Genomic DNA, 19,510 nt, shown 5'->3' on the forward strand with positions numbered 1-19,510 from the left:
ACTTCAACTGTGAGAAACAGAATGTAGAAAACAAATCCAGTAAATCACATTGTTTGATTTTTAAATAAGCAAGAATTCTGGCCTCACAGACCTGTTACTTCTTTAAAAAAGCTCTTCTATCCTTCACTTGTTACATGTATTAATGGCACCTGTTTGAAGTCATTATCTGTATAAAAGACACCTGTCCACACCTTCAAACATTTAGATTCCAACCGCCACCATTGCCTGCAAAGTCATCATGGATTAAAATCCTGCTGTGCTCGAGAGGTCCCCTGCTTCAGCCAGCACGTGTCCAGGCCCATTTAAAGTTAGACCATCTGGATGACCCAGAGGAGGATTGAGAATGTCATGTGGTCAGATGAGACCAAAATAGAAGTCGTGTTTGGATGGGGAAAAATGCTGAGTTGCATCTGAAGAACACCATGTCCACTGTGAAGCATGGTTGTAGAAACATTATGCTTTGGAGTTTTTGGCAGGACGACTGATACATATTTTTGCATTTGCACAATCAGTGGCTGCCAAATAAGTTTTCTGCCCCACGGTAGTCCTTGTCTGTAAATCATTTTGGATAAACGATAAGAAATATTAATATGATGAAACGTAATGTAATGACTTGCATATGAATTTAACATTAATAATCGCCTCCCCTGTTTAAAAAAAAAAAGATCTGTGCATCTGGTATTTATATCAGTGTTTATTTGCATATAGAGCAGAAAAGTTAGATTTGATCAAAAGTGATCATTAAAGACACGTACAGAGACTTATTCCAATGCTAGGTGTGAATGGATGGGAACAGGTCCATTACATGACATGACTGCTTCCCTAAACTCACAATATCAGTGTGTTCTTGTTCTTCTTTTGTCTTTGGCAGGTCGGGCTCTGCTCAGACTGAATGGAGAGAAGCTGGAAAGGATGGGTATCCTGCAGGAGACACTCAGACAGGAGGTTCTACAGCAGGTTCTCCAGTTACAGGTCCGGGAGGAGGTGCGCAATCTGCAGCTTCTCAGCCGAGGTGAGGATCTGTACAGAGATTTCAGCTCTGCTCTCAGTATCTGAGAAACTCTGAAGATGATTGAACACAGGGCAGCTTTTTGGGTACGCTGGTACTGAGATGTGTTACCCAGGCAACCAGGTAAGACACTGGTCAGTCCACTTACTAGAACAATTACAATTAGTAGTGACAGGGACAGTCCCCCTGGAAACACTCAGGGTTAAGTGTCTTGCTCAGGGACACAATGGTAGTAAGTGGGATTTGAACCTGGGTCTTCTGGTTCATAGGTGAGTGTGTTACCCACTGGGCTACTACCACCTGTTTGTATCATCACATTGAGAGAACTTCAGTGTTTTCTTCTTTTTTACTTCCCTGTTTTCCTTCAAGCATTGATGGACTGTGGCCCAATACTACCATCTTTGCTTCTGTTTTCTTAAAATGGAAATTATTGTGTTATTCAGGCATCCAGTATTTCTCAGAATCGCAGGCATCTTTTCATTTCCCATCTGGTTTTGAAATTTTCAGTTCTCTTGTCTCTCAGGGGCAGCCCTTAAACCCTTAATATGTGCACCCAAATGAACAGTCAGGGAAAGGAAGTATAAGGAGGAGAGAAGGGAGGAACCATGTAAGCACTCTGTCAGGGAATTCTATTAATAGCGAGGAGCAAATTTAATTTAACAGTTCAACAATCCCCGACTTCCAGTTCTGGAGAGGAGTCTAATTGAGCTGCTTCATGAAACACCTGAGATTGGGAGTAGAGGTTGGGGGTTGGAGGTCAAGGTGGAGGTCAAATAAAACTGCTGTCAGAGCAGATTGGATTGGCCTGTCAGGACTGGTCAGCAATCGTTTTTTTTTTTTGTTTGAGAGGCCAAGGTTCAGCAAGTCTTTTAAAATTTTGTGTCTCCTTCTTTTATTCATCTAGTTGTTTTTCACCCTTCGCCCTTATTTATTGTCTCAGGACTGTATGCTTTGGTGTTGTGAGGATTTTTTTTTTTCTATAATTCTGTGGGTGTTTGAGTGCCAGACAGATGACGGGAGAGTTGTACCTGGAGGGGGGTGGGCTAGTGATGAAGGGAAGGAAGTTACAGAGCGAGGTTCAGCAGAGTGTAATATAAAGGTAAAATATTCTGGATTCGAACACAGATGACAAAATACAACACTATGAGACAGCACTGATTGTAAGATGACCCCTGTTGTTTCAAGACATGATTGTCAAATGTTTTTTTTTAATCACATTTGACCTACAGATACACCAATTTAAAAAAAAAATTAAAAAATCAAATTTTATTTGTCATGTGCACAGTAATACACGGTATGATATGCAGTCCATTGCTTGGACTTTTGGACTAATTGGACTATTACATATAAAACATACCTAACTACTGGTCATGCCTGCTGTCCCACCACCAGGCCCAGAGGGCGTCCAGTATGAATATTCAGTGATCATCTTGACCAGGGCTCACTCATTTTTATTATTCATCCTTTGTTCAATGCTGCTGCTGCTCCGTGTGCCATCGTCGCCACTGAGTGTGGTCCTTTGAAGGTGAAGGTTTGAAAGAGGACAACTCTTTATAACCATGGGTACGGATAGCAGAAATCTTGATGCTAGTGTTGTTTTCATCAACAAAATATTTGACAAAATATTTTCGTCAAATAACCTTTATGACGAAAATGTGATGAGATGTAAATGCTGGTCATGTTACAGTAACCATATATCATGTACTTCAAGACTTTTATTGTCATTGTACAGTTAACTGGACAATGAAATTAGCTGGCAAGACCACAAAGATGCAAGAAAAACAATATAAATATGTAATATATAATATTGTGGGTTAGCAAATGGCTGGGAGGAAAAAAAAACATTTGGACACATTTTCTTTAAAATAAAGTTGAAAAGAAAAGAAATGCAGCCATTGGAATGGATGTAGAGTACAATATAAATATAAAAGAACCTTTTTTTTATTGTGAAATGGGTTTGACTAAAAGAAAATGTAGTTTTTGTATAGTTTACAAGGAACTTGTAAGACTAAATAGGGTTAAATAGAATTGCATTAATTAAAAAGAGACTTAAATATAATTTAATACAATACTAAAACAAGATTAAAATGTCATCAGTTTTTGTTGACTAAATCAAGACTGGATACTCAGACTAAAATTGATAATTCTTTAATAATTCACACTTAATTAAGACTAAAATAGATTTTTAGTCGACTGAAACTTGACTAGAATAAAATGAGTATGGACATGGCTGCTTCACGCAAAGACTAGGCTAAAAGAAAAATTTAGAAAGGGCGCCAAAAATAACTTTACAACTGCACCGTTTTTAAACCCATTCAGACATATACTGGTGTCTGTAATCATAAAAGACTCTTACTTTTGCACTAATTTACGGAACTTGCCGATGTTTTATACATTTTACTTACAACATTGCACCACAGTGGGAAGTTGTAAAGCGCCTCCACACCACTAATGTGAGCGTGGCTTATTATGTTTGATGTGGGTGCTACTCGCTGCAGCACAGCCACCTCCAGAGCCGAGCCTTCTCCACCAAAAGCAATTTAAGTGGCGGAGCAGCAGATGCTCACCACACTGTAATTGCTATTCACATTGAGCACAAAACCTTATTACTCTTGCTGCAAATTACTAGCAAAGATAGAAATTACTGTAATGTGGCTGAAAGTATTCTCATGGCCAAGTGGAAGAAGGCAAATGCATTTTCTGCCAGCAGGTAAAAAAACTTCTGGACTTTTGTGTATAAAATAGGAATGTTTCTTTGTTGGGTTTTGTGTCAGCAATTTTTCTTCTTTGTTTATTCATTGTTCTTACCTCCCCGTGTGTTTCATTTTTTCCTCTCCTAAAACATATCCACGCACTCTTTCTTCTGCACCATACTTTGTCAAGTTCTTTTTTTCTGAAAGATTAATGGACTTGAGCACTGCGCAGCGGTACACGAATTCATGAATTCACGTCCTCATGAATTTATAATGTTTTCAATGTCCTGTACAGCTTTGTTTCTCAGACAGAGGACTGCACTTAAAACCATGCAGCTTCTTGCCTCGCAGTATCGAATATGGTTTTCCTGCAAGATTCCTCGAATCTAATTAGACGTCCTCCTCCATATGTCTGTACACACCAGCCACATCATCTGCTCGGGTCACCAGGGAGCACAGTCCCTCCTTCTCGCATTCAGGGGCTTGTTCTCTCACTCCCACAAACTGCCTGTTGCCTTCACCACAGCAATGTTCTGACATGACAAACACCATATGTCCCCTCATCCTTTATCTCCTTGTCTCTGTGTCTTCAGTTGCAATAATTGGAGAACAGAATGCCGTCTGTTAGTCCCCCTTCAGTGCTGTCAGGAGTGATACACTCTCACTATGGAGACGTTCCATCACCTTTGTGTTCTCAGTAGGTTAAGAACTGCTTCCCTTGTAGCCCATCAGCTATGAAAAAAAAAAAAAAAAAAAGGCTGTGAGGGGTTTGTTTTAATTCAGCAATGAGAGTTCAACGTATGTTCTATAAAAAATAGTTATAAAAAAAGATATGTCAATTATTGTCCAGCTTGTTCTTTTGAGTTTTTTTTATTTTTACTTTTAAATTATGTACATAAATGCTTTGAAAATGTATTCATTCTATCTGTTTTAATGCAGTCTAGCTTATGGAGACTGAGTTGGGTTTGTCTGACCTTGTGGTGACTGTTATTCTATTTAGTCTATGAAGTTGATTTACTGTATCGATACAAATGTATGTATTAAAAGGAGTTTGGTAGTACTCAATGTTTAGTACTGCTATATAAGGGAAACGCATGTCACAAATTTAGGTGAATGAATTCAGATGAAATCAGAAGCACCTTAGAAGAACCTCATATCTGGACTAATAGCTTGGCTGAATGCCTTGGTCCCTCCTGGAACTGCGGAATGCTGCAAAAGGACAGGGCATATCAGGATTATCATAAAAAATATTGTCAATATTCCCTCACAGTTTTTACTGCCGTGCCTTGCGTGGATGTGCTTCTCTGAAATGCCATGTCACGTCAGGGTGGCCCTGCTTCTTCCTTTTATCTCTGGCCACGGTGTTTTCCTCTGAGGCCCCAAGCAAATGCCAGCCCGCTTCTCGTTCCCGTCACTGACCAAAGAGTCCCTGTGTCATCCAGTGTCATGTAGCAAGGTCAAAGCAAAAAGTCAGTTGTCAGAGAAACCTGGTGGGGGTGCCTATCACTTTCAGCACGAATACAGTTTTTTCATTTCCCCAGCAAGCTGCTCTGTCAGCGGCATTGTATTGGCATTTCCATAATTCTTAAGACATGCACATCGACTTCTGCCGGCGAACCTGTGCTCTGCAGATTATATGGCTTCTAATTGAAATCAGGAGCTCAACTACCAACGAAGCGTTTGTGAAAGAATACGCAACCAGCGCAGTGTTTCTTGCCAATGAACGTTGCTGCTTCACATTAAACAAAATTATTCTCAGCCACGGCTTAATAACACCTGTAATAAACAGCACCCCTCTCCCTTCACCATTCAAGATGGCTGTCATCGCAGGAATGGCGCTGTGTTTCCTTCTTCATTCCATGCCTTGCAAATATCTGAAGGTGTTTCTCCATCTTTCTGAATGGTGGTTCTTCCATGATGCCCCAACTTTTTAAATCCCAGGCCTCCAAACTGCAACAAAACTCTTTTTGACACTTTATTTTTTGATAGGGTGAGTTTTTTAAAAATGGGAACATTTGTGCAAGTCCATATTTCTACTTACATTTTTCACCAATAGAATAATGCTAAACAGAAATCTTTTTTAAGAGTTCTGCCCTTATGTATGGCTGCTCTGACCTTCAGTGTTACTCTGCAGCTCTGCTGTGTCATTTTTTTCTGACAAATCTGACAATCACTATGTTCAGGAACAGTGCTTGATCTGCAGGTCAGAACAATGTCAAATAAACACAGTACAATTGTGGAATTGTCACACCCCTTCTAGAAATCTAAGCATGACTTGGATGATCATGAAGGAGAATACAGTACCATGGGGACTATACAGAACAACACAAAGCAATGCAACACTATACAAAACTCTTCAAAACCATAAAACAATATTCAAGACTATACAATAAACAAGACTTAAGTGAATTACATGAAAATATATAAGGCTGTGGAATACTATACAAAACAAAATAATGATAAGGCCGGGTTAGGTACGTTTTCTGAAGTGGAGAAAAGTGCAAATAGTGTTTATGGTACCATCTGGCATACTTCTGAATCTGTGCTCACCTTGCCTCCTCTGTCTCCCTACAGCTTCCTTTGGAAACCTATCGTAGCTCATTTATCCATCTGGCAGCCCTCTCCTCTGCTGGCACAATGGATCCCTGATAGCTGCAGCAGGACCTGAGTGGGCCCGACACAGGAATGTGGCAGAAGGAGCCTCTACTCAGGGATTTGGACTCAGGAGCCAGCAGAGCAGAGAAAACCCCACTGTCACACGCCAAACTGTTGTGCTTTTAAAGACACCAGCAGGGAGGGAGAGATACAGAAAGAAAGAGAGGGACTGCATAGCACATAGTTAAAGGTACAGAAGGCCGGATGCACGACCCTGTGATCCACTGTGAACCCCATCAGACATCCTGGACTTGTTTTGTTCCTCCTGGTTATTTATGTGGCGAGGTCCTGAGTCGAGCTTCATGTGGAGTGGGGGGCGGTTGCTGTGGCTACAGCCTTCAACGTGATTGAGAATACGGCTGGATTGATGAGGCGCCGCTGGACCTGTGACAGCCATGCTGATGGTTCTGCATCTCCCTGTCCCTCTTTAACAAGCTGGATCCAGCACAGAGCATGAGAGAAGACAGGAATCACAAAGTCTTTTGTTCCATGGGGGTAAAATGATGAAAAATGAGTGTTGGAAGAGTTTCTTACATTTGCCTTTCTCATGAAATGATCTCTTGCTGTTTGCAAAGGCCAAACAGGATTATGGAACAATATGAGGAGCTATTGGATGAAATGGTCTTGGAGATTTGCAATGTCTTATTACATCTTATGGTGTCTTTTCCTTTCAAACCTTGTTGACACACAATCCTTGCCGGGAAGGTGCAGGAATGTTTTTTTTTTTGTAGTCTACACTGAATGTCAGTACTACTGTACGTCACACAATGTTCTGTAAGAGTTCTGTAAGACAATGTGCTTTACATCTCAGGATATTTATCATTTAAACATGTAGTTTTGATATGTCCTCCATGTATGAACACCCTGTGTCATGAAGAGATACTACCATAAAAAAACACAGTCAACACATTAATGAACCTATCAATATATATATATATATACGTGTGTGTATATATACACACACAGACACGCACACAAATTGTATATATGACTATAAAAACAGTAGAATCGTGTAACATTTTTTGTGTACGGAAGTATTAAACAGAATCCTAATGATTAGCCTTTGGTGTGGGTAGACTCACTTCATGTGGTATTTCATTTTTAGAAGCAATAAAAAGAATGAAGGGATTTATTCTCCCATGCAGCAAATGATACATCATACACACATATGCATTTCTACATTCTACACAAATTAAATAGACTTCGATAATTGCCCCACTCTGCCCTGTCTGGACTCCCAGCTCCAACATTAAAGGAACGTTGCACAGAATTTCCTGTTTCCTGACCCAGTTCTATAGAGCAGCTGCTTGTAACATTTTTATATTTAAAAAAAAAAGTCCCAGGATGTGAAGGAAATGGCGTCAGGAGGTTACCATGGTGAACCCTCACTGTGACACCACAGACCAGTTTTCCTGTGTGTATTTTATGGTACTGTGAGTTCTTTCCTGGACACCAGGAAATCAGCAGCCGCCCTAGAAATTGTTAATTGTCTTTTTTAGGTTTTCAGAAACGCCAGCACAATTGAGATTCAAGCCAAGGGGTTGACCATTTCAGCATTCACTAAGTTAATACTGATATTCAAAAAGTAAAAGGAAAGTCCTATTACTTCTGCTTTCGATTTGTTACGACTTGCGAATTGTGCTTCTGCTGGAGAGGTGCAGTTAGAATGGCAGTAATGCAGGGGTGGGTGGGATATCCTGCGACATTATTCATAATGTCACAATGACTCATCAGTACAGGTTAGGGAAAGTTAAGCATGGCTTCATTTGCACTCCTGTGCTGTAATTGGTGACCTACTGCCTTAAACCTTCAGACAAACACTTTTGCAGGAGACATTTTAGTCAAATGCCCTGGTGACAATAGACGCAACAATATACTGGCAAGAACATTGATATTGGCCAATATTGACTGGCCATGTTGGCTTTACATCTGTATCAGTTGGTTTTCACCTTGTCCATGGCCAATAGCAGTAGGACAGTTGGCAGAGAGGGTGGCATTCACAGATGGCAGTGGCTGATGTTTATCTGTTGTGTGGCATCGTGTTGAGCTGCAGCCTGGCACAGACCCCAGCTGCAGGTCTGGAGAAGGTCCGACGGGTGCTTCCAGGGAAACAGTTCTTTTTATAATGAAAAAATCTATTGCCAAAGTGGGAAAAAACAAATCGGTATCATCAGTAACAATTTGAACTTATAGTCTTGTGGATGTTTTGCCTTCCATATATGTGAATTTTGACAGTGGGCTGGCATTTTACTGAGCTCGCATTTTCAGTGTCTGGACTAACACTCAATTGGTAGATGTGCATGCAAATGGAGTTAAATATGTAAGTGAGCAAAACTATGTGACCAGGCTATAATAATGTGAGAGCAGTAAGTCTGGGGCAAAAAAGCAGCAAATTTAGCATTTAAACATGTAGCAAATGATGTGAGAGAAGCAGTTTGAACAGCTTACCTTACTGAGGATTATTCATGACATACAGGCAGAACTAATTGAACCTCAAATTCAAAATATATATTGCATTTTGGCGAGGCTCGTTTATAAAGAAGCAGGGTCACGGGGGTGCTACTCATTTAAAATGTGTTATGCAAAGCAGATTAAGAAATGTAAATGTAATTATCGGCTTTACAGACATGTACAAGATGCTGGAGAATAAAAATGTCTTTTTTAATTAAAGTCTTACCTCATCTAAGTTCACGTCTTGGTGTTTTTGCCTGTCAGAGCTTGAGGTGTCAGGAGGCTGGGTTTGGCGTTTGATGAATGTGTTTTCAGGGAAATGGCATCTCAACAATGACTATATGCACACACACACACACACACTCCTCAAATTGCTTTCACCCCATACAGGTGTGCCTGCACCCCATGCTCCAGCTGTATTGGGTACACTGGGCTGCTGTGGTGAAGAGATGTGGGGAGATTCTTAGCTTCGTGCTCAAGGTCAGAGATGATTACGCTGCAGCACAGCACACGGTGGCACAACAAAATGTGTCCTCTGCTTTTAATCCTGCATCACCCTTGGTGAGCAGTGGGCAGCCATCAACTTCCAGTGAAAGCAGTGTGGGGACCTCAGTGGTACCTTGGTGCTTTGGGATTTGAACCCACAACCTTTCAGTTAAGAGTCTGTTTTCATACCTACTGGGCCACCAATGGCACTATTTTTATATTTATATTTATATCTAGTTTTCATTAGAGAAGGGAATAACTTGAATTCCATTTAAGCACCTAAAATAGTTAGAGCCGTTAAATACGTTTCTGATAGTTTTGGTAGAGTTTGGGCTACAAAAATGTCCTATCTGGCAACAAAACTATTGTCATTGGGTTTACGTCAGTTTTGTAAACTGAGTTTACAAAAACCTCATTGATCCAAATGCAAGAAGGCTACTCCAGATCTTAAATAGGTGTATTTTTAGCTCTTTCTGTGTCTGTAGCCTTTTCTGTCACTTTGTAGTATAACTGTATTTTTTTACCCTAACTGTTGATTTGTCTGAGAGCTGCAGTTCTGTTATCTTCTATTCTGCACCTATGGTCCAAGAAGACAATATTTAGTCTTACTGTGTACTATACATATGAATAAGGTGACGATAAAGCTGTACTTACTTACTTATTTTTTGGTGACAGAAATAATTAAGCATCCATGCAAAGGGTAGCTAGTTTCCACAGATGACCAGTGAACATTTTTCTTGCTTTTACGTGGAAAGACAGAAGTAAGATCTTTTTCTTTCCAGCTGACTTCCAGCCGACTTCCTCTTTCATTTTCCTGCTTTGCTATCTTCCACCTGTCCCAAGGCTCTCATGCGTTCTATCCGTTTCCTTTTTCCTTTCATACATCTGCACCTTCTGCCTCACTCCGCTCTTCTCATCGCTCTCTCTTTGTTCTTCTTTTCTCCTTCACCGTCCAGTTCCCTTGCTGATTAGCCGACCACATTTCATCTGTCTTTTTGTCAATATTTTTTACCCCTCTCCCCTCCTATCTCTTTCTGTCCCTTGTTTTTTCGGTGTATTTTCTCCCTCTGCACCCCTTCTCACCGCAAGCTCCCTCTTTCCCAGTCTCGTTGAGTTGCCAGGCCACTTGTTTTCGAGGCGACAGGTAGACAGTGTGAAATAAACAGCATCTGCTCATCGAGGGGCCAGGGTGGGGGGGGCATCAGCAGCGCTACCGAGTGTCACACCTGCCACCAGATGCCCCTGTGCCCTCTGAGCGCTGGTCACAGAGCATGAGTCATGACGGCGGCTCATTAAGGAGCGCAGAACCTCGGCGCCACGTCGCCAGGCAATTACCATGTGATATCAAGCGTTGCAGACCCTTAATTATCTGTGTTTATGCGTTTGTCTGCGATAAGCCCATCCATTTGATGGCTGGGGAGAGAATGCTGTTATCTCCTCTACAGGTATGATGATGATGATGATGATGAAGCAACGGTGAGCCAAACACGGCTGTACTTCACGGGTCAGAGATTCCACTTCTGGAGGGCCACGCCTCTGCGCTGACACCGAAAACCTGAGCACGACACCTTTTCAGAATGTCATTCTTATCACACCACTGTCTGTAATGTTCAGGACCAATTTGCTTTTGCTGGATTTACACATTTGCATTATGCCAGGAAGTGGCTCCATAACCCTGAGGAAAGCTCACAGGAAATGCCGGACAGGCAATGAAGATCTGTGCCACACCGCACCTGTCCATCATTTGCTCCTGTGCATCCATTTTAATAAGTTCCCTGATATTATACTGCGATCTGATATTCAGGGTTACTTCTGCCTTGGTGTGTCTGCTTGTGATGGAATGGTGCCACATTTGGGAAGCCATGCATGGCTTATTATCGGAAAACATGACTCGCCTGCTTCCACTCTGCCATCTATGGCAGACGGCAGACAGTCCTACTGTCTAAAGGGGACATTTCTGCTTCACAGACCGAAACACCCTCAGCATCCTCATTCCAAATGGCCTCCAGAAGCCTTCTTCTCTGGTACCAAGGCTATATAATTTGGCATGGAAATACTACAATTGCTCAAACTCATTAATCACATGGGTGGGTGAGGCTTCTCCATCCATCTATATTGTCCACCACAGCTCATTTTTTCGCCTATGTGGCATCCCTGGTCTGATAAGGGGAATGAATCTAACCTGACAGCCACTGTATTAAATTAAGACTTGCTTCATCAGCATGAAAAATGTAAATCATTGTCACCATTCACCAAGTCATTCATGTAACATAGAGCTTCAACCAGCCCATGACCATTAATTATGACACAAGGACTAGGAAGAACAGTGTTTTTGACACAAACCAAAAAGAAGTGGCAAAATGCTGCTCTGGGTTTCTGAAATGTGGAGAGACTGCTACAGGTGAGATGTGAGGCTTGGCCCGGAGCCTTAAGAAAGCATGACATCCAGTGTGGCACACCTCACTCTTCACTACCATGTAATTCAGATAAATTGGGAACATATTTCTCCTGGCACTACGGACCAGGTGGATGAATCTCTTCTACTGGACACAGGCAAACAGGGAAGGAAAATTTACCCAATCAGTTCCCTTTTTACTTTTATTTGACAATATTTCTTTCCAGGTAACCAGAAATTAACTGTCAATGAGCATGGGACAAAAATATCAATTGTGTGTAATAAAAATAGGCATTTTCTTTCCATTATCATATATGTTAATTATTATAAAGGCTCATTGGAAATTGATTTATACATGCCAACATTATGACCAATGACTAATCATTGTTTAATTTTAATGTGTATAAAGACTTCAAATATAATAAATAAGAAAGAAAAATATTTTAATCATTTTTAGCAATTTAATTTAATTTGCAATATTTTATCATCTACTATTAGGAATTGCTCATTAAACCCAACGCCCTGTCTGTATTAAAGTATTAAAGGTGAATCAATATTAAACCCTGTAATCTGGTGCCATCTTCTGGTTAACTTTGAAACCACAACATTAGGATGACGTCATTGTCTGGACGAAATCAGTTTATGGGTCATATTTTAGGTACTATAAGTAATACCAGTTCAGACTTTTTGTTGTACATTAGGAACTTTGATTAAGATTGAGTTCTTATATTTCTGTATTTAATAGCTACAATTACTGGTAACAGAACAAATAGCAATAGTTCTCTACTGATTCAAGATTTTTATTTGTCACATGCATAGTTATAACAGTACAACACGCAGTGAAATGCATCCTGGACCACTCTGTTTTTGAAAAAATTAAAAAGGAACGGAAATGCTATTAAAATACAAATAAAATACAAATGCAAGCAAATGTTTACGTTCAATGAGAACAAAAGACAATCAAATACATTGTAGAAAATAATCAGTTGCAGTGTACAGATTCAAAATGAAGTACATTTTGCATTGATTGTGAAATGACCAGTGTAGCAGGGTAGTGATGAGATGAACAAACAACAATGAATGTGTAGGCGTAGGTGTGTGAGGTGTAGTTCAGGACTAGCTACAGGCATCCAAGCATCCACCTCCATTGATCTCTTGGGATCAAGCGAGACTATGCAATTTTAAGAAACACTGTCCTGTACTTTTTTTTAAAGAGCCAAGACATGTTTTGATAATCTTTGAATCTTTGACAGAATATATTGAATATTAAATATGTAGCACTATTAGAATGTAATCCTTACGAATCAGTAGTAGACATTTTTGGAGAATTTACACATTATTTAATTTTGTGCAAATGATTGAGTATTTGTGTCATGTTTGTTATGAAAGTGAAGTGATTGTCACATGTGATACACAGCACACAGTGCACACAGTGAAATGTGTTCTCTGCATTTAACCCATCATGGGGAGCCATGTGGGGACAGTGCTTTGCTCAGTGGCACCTCAGTGGCACCTTGGTGGATCGGGATTCGAACCGGCAACCTTCTGATTACGGGGCCTCTTCCTTAACCACTAGGCCACCACTGCCCCTGTATGAGTTTATGTAATTCACACCATAAACAAACCAAAAACAGCAAACAAAGCAAAAAGTTGAATATCTGTGTCTCTCCAGAGCAGGGAGCTTTTGCTGTGATGACAGCATTTCACACTCTCGTCTTGATCTTTCTACCAACTTAAGTTTGACAATGGGGACAATGGTTTCCAACAGTCCTGCTAAAAACTTTATACAAAGCAGCCATGAAGGTAAAAAGACGCAGCTCTGAAAAATTGATCATACATACTTCACTTTGCCATATTTAGAAATTTCTAAACTTGGATTATGGGCCCAGCATGCTTCCACTGTGCCACTCTGCTATTCATGAGTACACTATTAATTTAATGACAGTCGTACTGTGGGAGCAAACTGGTTATTAGTTCTGGACAGCTGTATTGTTAGATATACTAGTTGTGAGTGCATTAGAACCATAGGAGTATCTTGGTTATTAATTTATGACAGTAGTGCTGTAGGAGTAAACTGGTTATGAGTTCTGGACAGCTGTTTTATTACATTATACTAGTTGTTACTGTGTTAGAACTGTAGGAGTATACTGGTTATTAATTTTTATGACAGTAGTACTGTAGGAGTAAACTGTTATGAGTTCTGGACGGCTGTATTACAACAGTATACTAGTTCTTAGTGCATTAGAATCGTAGGAGTATACTGGTTATTAATTTTTATGACAATAGTACTGTAGGAGTAAATTGGTTTTGAGTTCTGGACAGCTGTATTATTAGAGTACACTAGTTGTTAGTGCATTAGAACCATAAGCATATACTGGTTATTCATTTATGACAGTAGTACTGTAGGAGAAAACTGGTTATGAGTTATGGACAGCTGTATTATTACAGTATACTAGTTGTTACTGTGTTTTAACTGTAGGAGTATACTGGTTATTCATTTTTATTACAGTAGTACTGTAGGAGTAAACTGGTTATGAGTTATGGACAGCTGTATTATTACAGTATAGTAGCTTTTTACTGTGTTTCAACTGTAGGAGTATACTGGTTATTAATTTTTATGACAATAGTAGATGTAGGAGTAAACTGGTTATGAGTTATGGACAGCTGTATTATTACAGTATTGTAGTTTTTTACTGTGTTTCAACTGTAGGAGTATACTGGTTATTAATTTTTATGACAATAGTAGATGTAGGAGTAAACTGGTTATGAGTTATGGACAGCTGTATTGTTACAATATACTAGTTTTTACTGTGTTTCAACTGTAGGAGTATACTGGTTATTGATTTTTATGACAGTAGTACTGTGGGAGTAAACTGGTTATGAGTTATGGACAGCTGTATTATTACAGTATAGTAGTTTTTACTGTGTTTCAACTGTAGGAGTATACTGGTTATTAATTTTTATGACAGTAGTAGTGTAGGAGTAAACTGGTTATGAGTTATGGACAGCTGTATTATTACAGTATAGTAGTTTTTACTGTGTTTCAACTGTAGGAGTATACTGGTTATTAATTTTTATGACAGTAGTACTGTGGGAGTAAACTGGTTATGAGTTATGGACAGCTGTATTATTACAGTATACTAGTTGATAATGCTTTCGAACTCTGGGGATATACTGTATATGAATTAGTCGTTTTGGGGGCAGTACCGCTGGAGAATACTCGTTATGAATTTCGGGGCAGCCGTGGAGTAACGCTCGTTAGCCTAGCTCGGGATTTAGCCGAACCCTCTCGTCATGACCGAGCGGCATTACGTCGGACGAACCGCATCAAACGGCCGCGGTCGCGCTGGATTTTATTAAGCTCAACGCCAATTTTATCGTGGCGGGGGGGAAGCGGGACACGCCGGTAGTTCGCAAGTTACCTCAGGACCGGAGCTGGAACTGTCAGAGGCGGGAGGCAGCCCGAGTTCTGTATTACTGTACACGGCCGCTGAGAGCAGATCATATCCGTGGCTATAAAAAAGAATAAGGCATAATCCCGGGCTAAGGAACCGGCGACGGTACCGAGACGGAGCGGACCGGAGTACCGGCGACCCTTTTCCACCGCTTTCGCGTCTTTTACTCCGGCCAACTCGGCGGCGGACGAGGAGAATGACCGAGCCGAACATATTTTCGTGGCTCCCTTCAGCAACGACGCGAGGATTTTTTTTACTCCTCCTTCGTATTAAAGTCGCCATTTTGGTTCACTGCCTATAAAAAGCTTCTTCTTGTATTTTATTCTCTTCTTCCGCGGAGCGTGGCGACCCTCGTCTCCGCCCCGGCATCTTGTTTTTGAACCTTGCTCGAGTTGCTGTTTTTAATGAGAAGATTGGGGTTGAAGGGGTGCGTCGTGGTTTTACATATTAATGACCGGCGGGGTCTGGACACACGGTGAAAGTCTCCGCGGCGAGTCGCCCGCGTTATTTCACCGTCTTCTCCGCCCTCCGCCTCCGTCCTCCGCGGACACGCCGACCGCGACGGCCCGCGGCACGCCGGGCGCCAGGTGGGACTCTGCCATGTAACGTCAGGCGGCGCGAGCAGCAGCGACGGCCTGACCTCACCCCACGTGAGTGACCCGGGTCACCCGGCCTCTCGTGCTGGGTGGCTCCAACATTCCAGGTAGGTGTGGCCTGCCCGAGTGTGTTTGTTTACTAGAAGCCAGCGGGCGGAAGGGTGTGACAGGTGTCACAGGGTGCTGGGTGTAGTATACATGTTGGGTGAGGTGAAATGAGGTACTTCCATAATGGTGTCTGGCACATGTGAGTCTCTCTCTCTCTTTCTCTCTCTCTCTGTGTGTGTGTGTGTGTGTGTTAAATTCCTTAAATACCTCTCTCACACTCACCAGCTGTTTTTTATATCATCCTATTACCTCCCCGCTCTATAGACCGGGGAGGTACAGTAATAACGGGGTCAGTCGCGTATAGGCGTGGTCTAGCGAGGCTGGAAGGGATGTTATTGGGTTACACAGGTCCAGGTTCTGGGGTTCTAGAGTCCTAGATTTGGGCCATGTGGACGACCAGGCCTCGGCCCCTGGGCTCTGGTTACCTCGTGGCCCACGGACACTTTGCGGTTTGGCGGCTGTCTGGTGAGGTGCACCTCAGGCGCTGTTGCGGCTTGTCTTCATCATGGAGACACACACACAGACACAGAGTTCCTCTCTCTGTCAACGTCCGGGTTCTGGTTTGTCCCTCCAGTACTTGAGATACAGACAGGGTGCAGCACAGGATGAGCAATTTATGTGTGTGTGTGTGTGTGTTTTCTTAGAGACCAAAATCATATTCATACGGCAGCTTACTCATTATGATTGGTTAGTTAATTGTAATAATATTGCTAATAAAATGCGCTGGAAGTACAGATATCCTATGTTTTATATATATGTTTTACAAATGGCAGTTTGAACAATTCCAGGAAAGCGTCAAATTAGAGAGCTTTGAGAAGCCGGCCTAATCAAGTGCTGAAGTGCTGTTAATGTAAGTTAATAGGAAGGCCTGATCCTGCTGTAATCAATCCTGTTCATTTTAATTAGTTATTGTCAGGCTTAATCTATTTCCACGCTCAATGCCTGTTGTTTCTCTGGATTGATGGTTGTGGATATAAATGACATCCCAACGTGCCAGTAAATCTACATACGTAGCATTATATGCTATATTTTTGGGTTTTTTTCGATATTATTGTTCAGTAGCAGTGAATGAATGGGGGTGTTGTCTCTGCTTTTTGCCATTTGATACGTTCATATTTATATGACTGACGTGAGAGGGGATCAGCTTTCCTGCTGCCATGAGGCCATTTGAGGACACCGTAAGCGACTCCAGCTGAACGTAAACACTTGCCATACGTGGCAGACGCCATCCATCGCTGCTGTGACTTATTCAACTCAGCAACAGCACAGAGACTAGCTTGGAATATTGTTTAATATGTTAGCGGCTGCTAGTGGTTATCCGGTGCAGGAGAAGGGGAATTTGATCCGTGGCTTCATCTCTCTGAGGTTCTTAGAAGTTCAGACGTTTCCTGGTTTCTGCAAAGCATGATTGTCAAAAACGTCATCAATGTAGATAAAGAATGACCAATCATATTACACTTTTTACATTATTTATAGTGGAAAACTATCCAAAGCTCTTTTTTTGTGTTTGTTTGTTCTTGCTGTACCTTCATGCTTTTTATTTGACCTCCCCAGGCATGGAGACCTCCAGTGCTGCCCGTCTGGGGAAGTCCCCTTCAGGCATGGCCAAGGGACGGCTTCCCAAACAGGCCCACCCATCGGAGACGGCCAGGACCGGCAGCTCAGAGAATGACAATCACGGTGCGTTTCCTGAACCCCGCGCCGTTTCAGCAGCCGGCCTGGACACGTGTTGAAAGCATCTTCAGATGAAGCGTCTGTTGAGAATGGCGGCACGCGGCTCCGATTTGCATGTATGCGCGCGGTTTTCACAGGAAGTGCTGTGCGGAGGCAGCGTCCTGCGTGGTGTCACACGCAGCAGGACAGTAATTTAACAGGACACGTCCGATGGCAGCACAGGGACCGAGGGGACGGCCTCCTCAGCCCAACAGACCACTACACTTACGCCTGAAATCAACTGGGGAGAGCGTGTCAGCGGCGCGGTAGAGGGTGAAGATGCTTTCGCCTGGGACTTAGAATTAGTTGGATATGGTAATTATGGATACTTTACCATAGAAGCGACTGTAACGCGTGGAGCCAGTGCTCGTTCCGAGAGAACAAGGGCTCAGGGAAGAGAGGGGGACGTTTTCTGGCTTTTGTCTCGCCACCGTCGGGAGTTTTATGCTGTCATAATACGCCCCAGGAATCGTGTCACCTGATAGCTCTATGCCATGAGCTTTTCTTGTTAAAAAGGGGGTTCTGCTCGGCAGAGTGTGATTTATCTGAAGCTCTCCGAGCTGTCATTTGATTTATGAATATGCGGATACGTGTACTGATGTTAACAATTTGGTTCACCAGGGCTTTTTGGATGAAGCATGTGATGTAGTGGCTGGATTTCATTTATTCCGGACCCCGCAACCTGATCAGACTGATTTTAATCACAAGTATCATTAGATACCACAAGCAATTTGGCCTGTTCCCGCCCTCCCCCCTCGGGCAGCGAAGACGGATTTTGCGGAGGAGAAACGTTTCCAGGATTGGTTAAGAGGACAACACACTTGGCCCTCGGTCCCACATGAGCAATGAGAATGATATTTGAGCTGCTGGCCCATGCCATTTGAATTAAATATGGAGTGTAAGGACCTTTTATTGCTTTTTGCTCGAGTCTGTTCTCCGCGGCTTCTCCAACTCTCGGCCCTTTCCTGTTCGTATTTAACCGCTTTCAGTACGTATCTGTCGCTGTACTTGTTGAATAGTCTGTCGAGAATTTTGGCTGATATTGTGACACAAAATGCGCTTCAGGGTCTCGCATTATTACAGCGGGCAAATTGATTACAGCACGTGAGGAGGCTAATTGGTTAATTGACACCCATTACACCCCTAACGCTGTTTCTATTGATGTCCTTCTGGGATTGCTATGCTAATGCGGTAAATGCTTTTAGCGTTTAGCCGTGGGGGAAAGACGCTCGCTGTGGTTAATTATGTTGTGGCCCTTAGCAAATATTTCTAATTAGTACTGTGCCTTATTTTTTTCTCGCACGACCGTAAAGGATATTATCGACGGATATTGTGACGGTAGGCATTTTGGGTTCGGAACACAAGCGTTTCTGCCAACGTATGGATTACAGGCCCGCGGAGGGAAGAAAATTCTGTGGTTTTGCGCACATTAGGCTTTTTTTGGAAACGGCAACATATTGCTCAAGAGGCCAATGATGCAGCGCATGGCTGAATATAGAATTGAGAAAAACAGCATGGTGCGTTGGGAGGGGTAAACATTCCTCCGTTCTTCGTTCTGTGGTTTTGTGCCACTGTGTTTTAACATGTAAACAGAACCTCCTGGAGGAATTCCTGCTGTAACAATAGCGATACGGTTCCCCTACCCGCCACTTAGGGACGTGGTTTTGCTGTAACGTTGCCATAACCAGAGTTTATTCTCCCAAAAGATGTGGCAGAAGGCCGGAAATGTCTCGGGCCGCTGCTGTGTGAGGTGGCGCCGCTGACGACGAGTGTGGCCCGTCCGCACAGCGCTGCCAGCAGCGCAGGCCGCGCCGTTGCCACAGTCTTAAGTGGATGTCGAGCCATAAAGTGCTTTATTTTCCTGGGAGTGGAAGCTGCGGGAGAGAAACCCATCTGCACTTCTACTGTTACGGATGGAGTGAAATTCTTTCATTATTCTGGAGCAAAGA

General features: G+C 42.2%; 2 protein-coding genes and 2 long non-coding RNA genes across 9 annotated transcripts in view; 2 read left to right on the forward strand and 2 right to left on the reverse strand.

Moving 5' to 3' along the window:
* Positions 1-7,418, forward strand: part of samd10b (sterile alpha motif domain containing 10b) — a 45,619-nt gene extending 38,201 nt beyond the window's left edge. The window contains exons 4-5 of the mRNA XM_028994838.1: positions 872-1,012; positions 6,277-7,418. Of these exons, the coding sequence (XP_028850671.1) occupies positions 872-1,012; positions 6,277-6,299 (164 nt within the window). The 3' untranslated portion in view covers positions 6,300-7,418. The remainder of the gene's footprint in view (positions 1-871; positions 1,013-6,276) is intronic.
* LOC114798833 (uncharacterized) lies at positions 2,969-7,324 on the reverse strand. Its single transcript, XR_003751125.1, has 3 exons — positions 5,509-7,324; positions 4,971-5,131; positions 2,969-4,434 (listed from the first exon to the last, which is right to left on the reverse strand). It is a non-coding gene; the product is annotated as an uncharacterized LOC114798833 (long non-coding RNA).
* Positions 7,419-7,572: 154 nt separating the features above from the next.
* On the reverse strand, positions 7,573-10,423 carry LOC114798834 (uncharacterized). Its single transcript, XR_003751126.1, has 3 exons — positions 9,953-10,423; positions 9,035-9,244; positions 7,573-8,492 (listed from the first exon to the last, which is right to left on the reverse strand). It is a non-coding gene; the product is annotated as an uncharacterized LOC114798834 (long non-coding RNA).
* A 4,503-nt stretch (positions 10,424-14,926) lies between these two features.
* znf512b (zinc finger protein 512B) overlaps positions 14,927-19,510 on the forward strand; it is a 38,402-nt gene continuing 33,818 nt past the window's right edge. For 2 of the 6 annotated variants that reach the window (XM_028993238.1, XM_028993240.1), the window contains exon 1: positions 16,002-17,528. In XM_028993238.1, the coding sequence (XP_028849071.1) occupies positions 17,288-17,528 (241 nt within the window). In that variant the 5' untranslated portion in view covers positions 16,002-17,287. The other 4 variants (XM_028993239.1, XM_028993241.1, XM_028993243.1 and 1 more) reach the window with 3 other exon arrangements.

Source organism: Denticeps clupeoides, chromosome 10, assembly GCF_900700375.1.
Source record: "Denticeps clupeoides chromosome 10, fDenClu1.1, whole genome shotgun sequence".
NCBI lineage: Eukaryota > Metazoa > Chordata > Actinopteri > Clupeiformes > Denticipitidae > Denticeps > Denticeps clupeoides.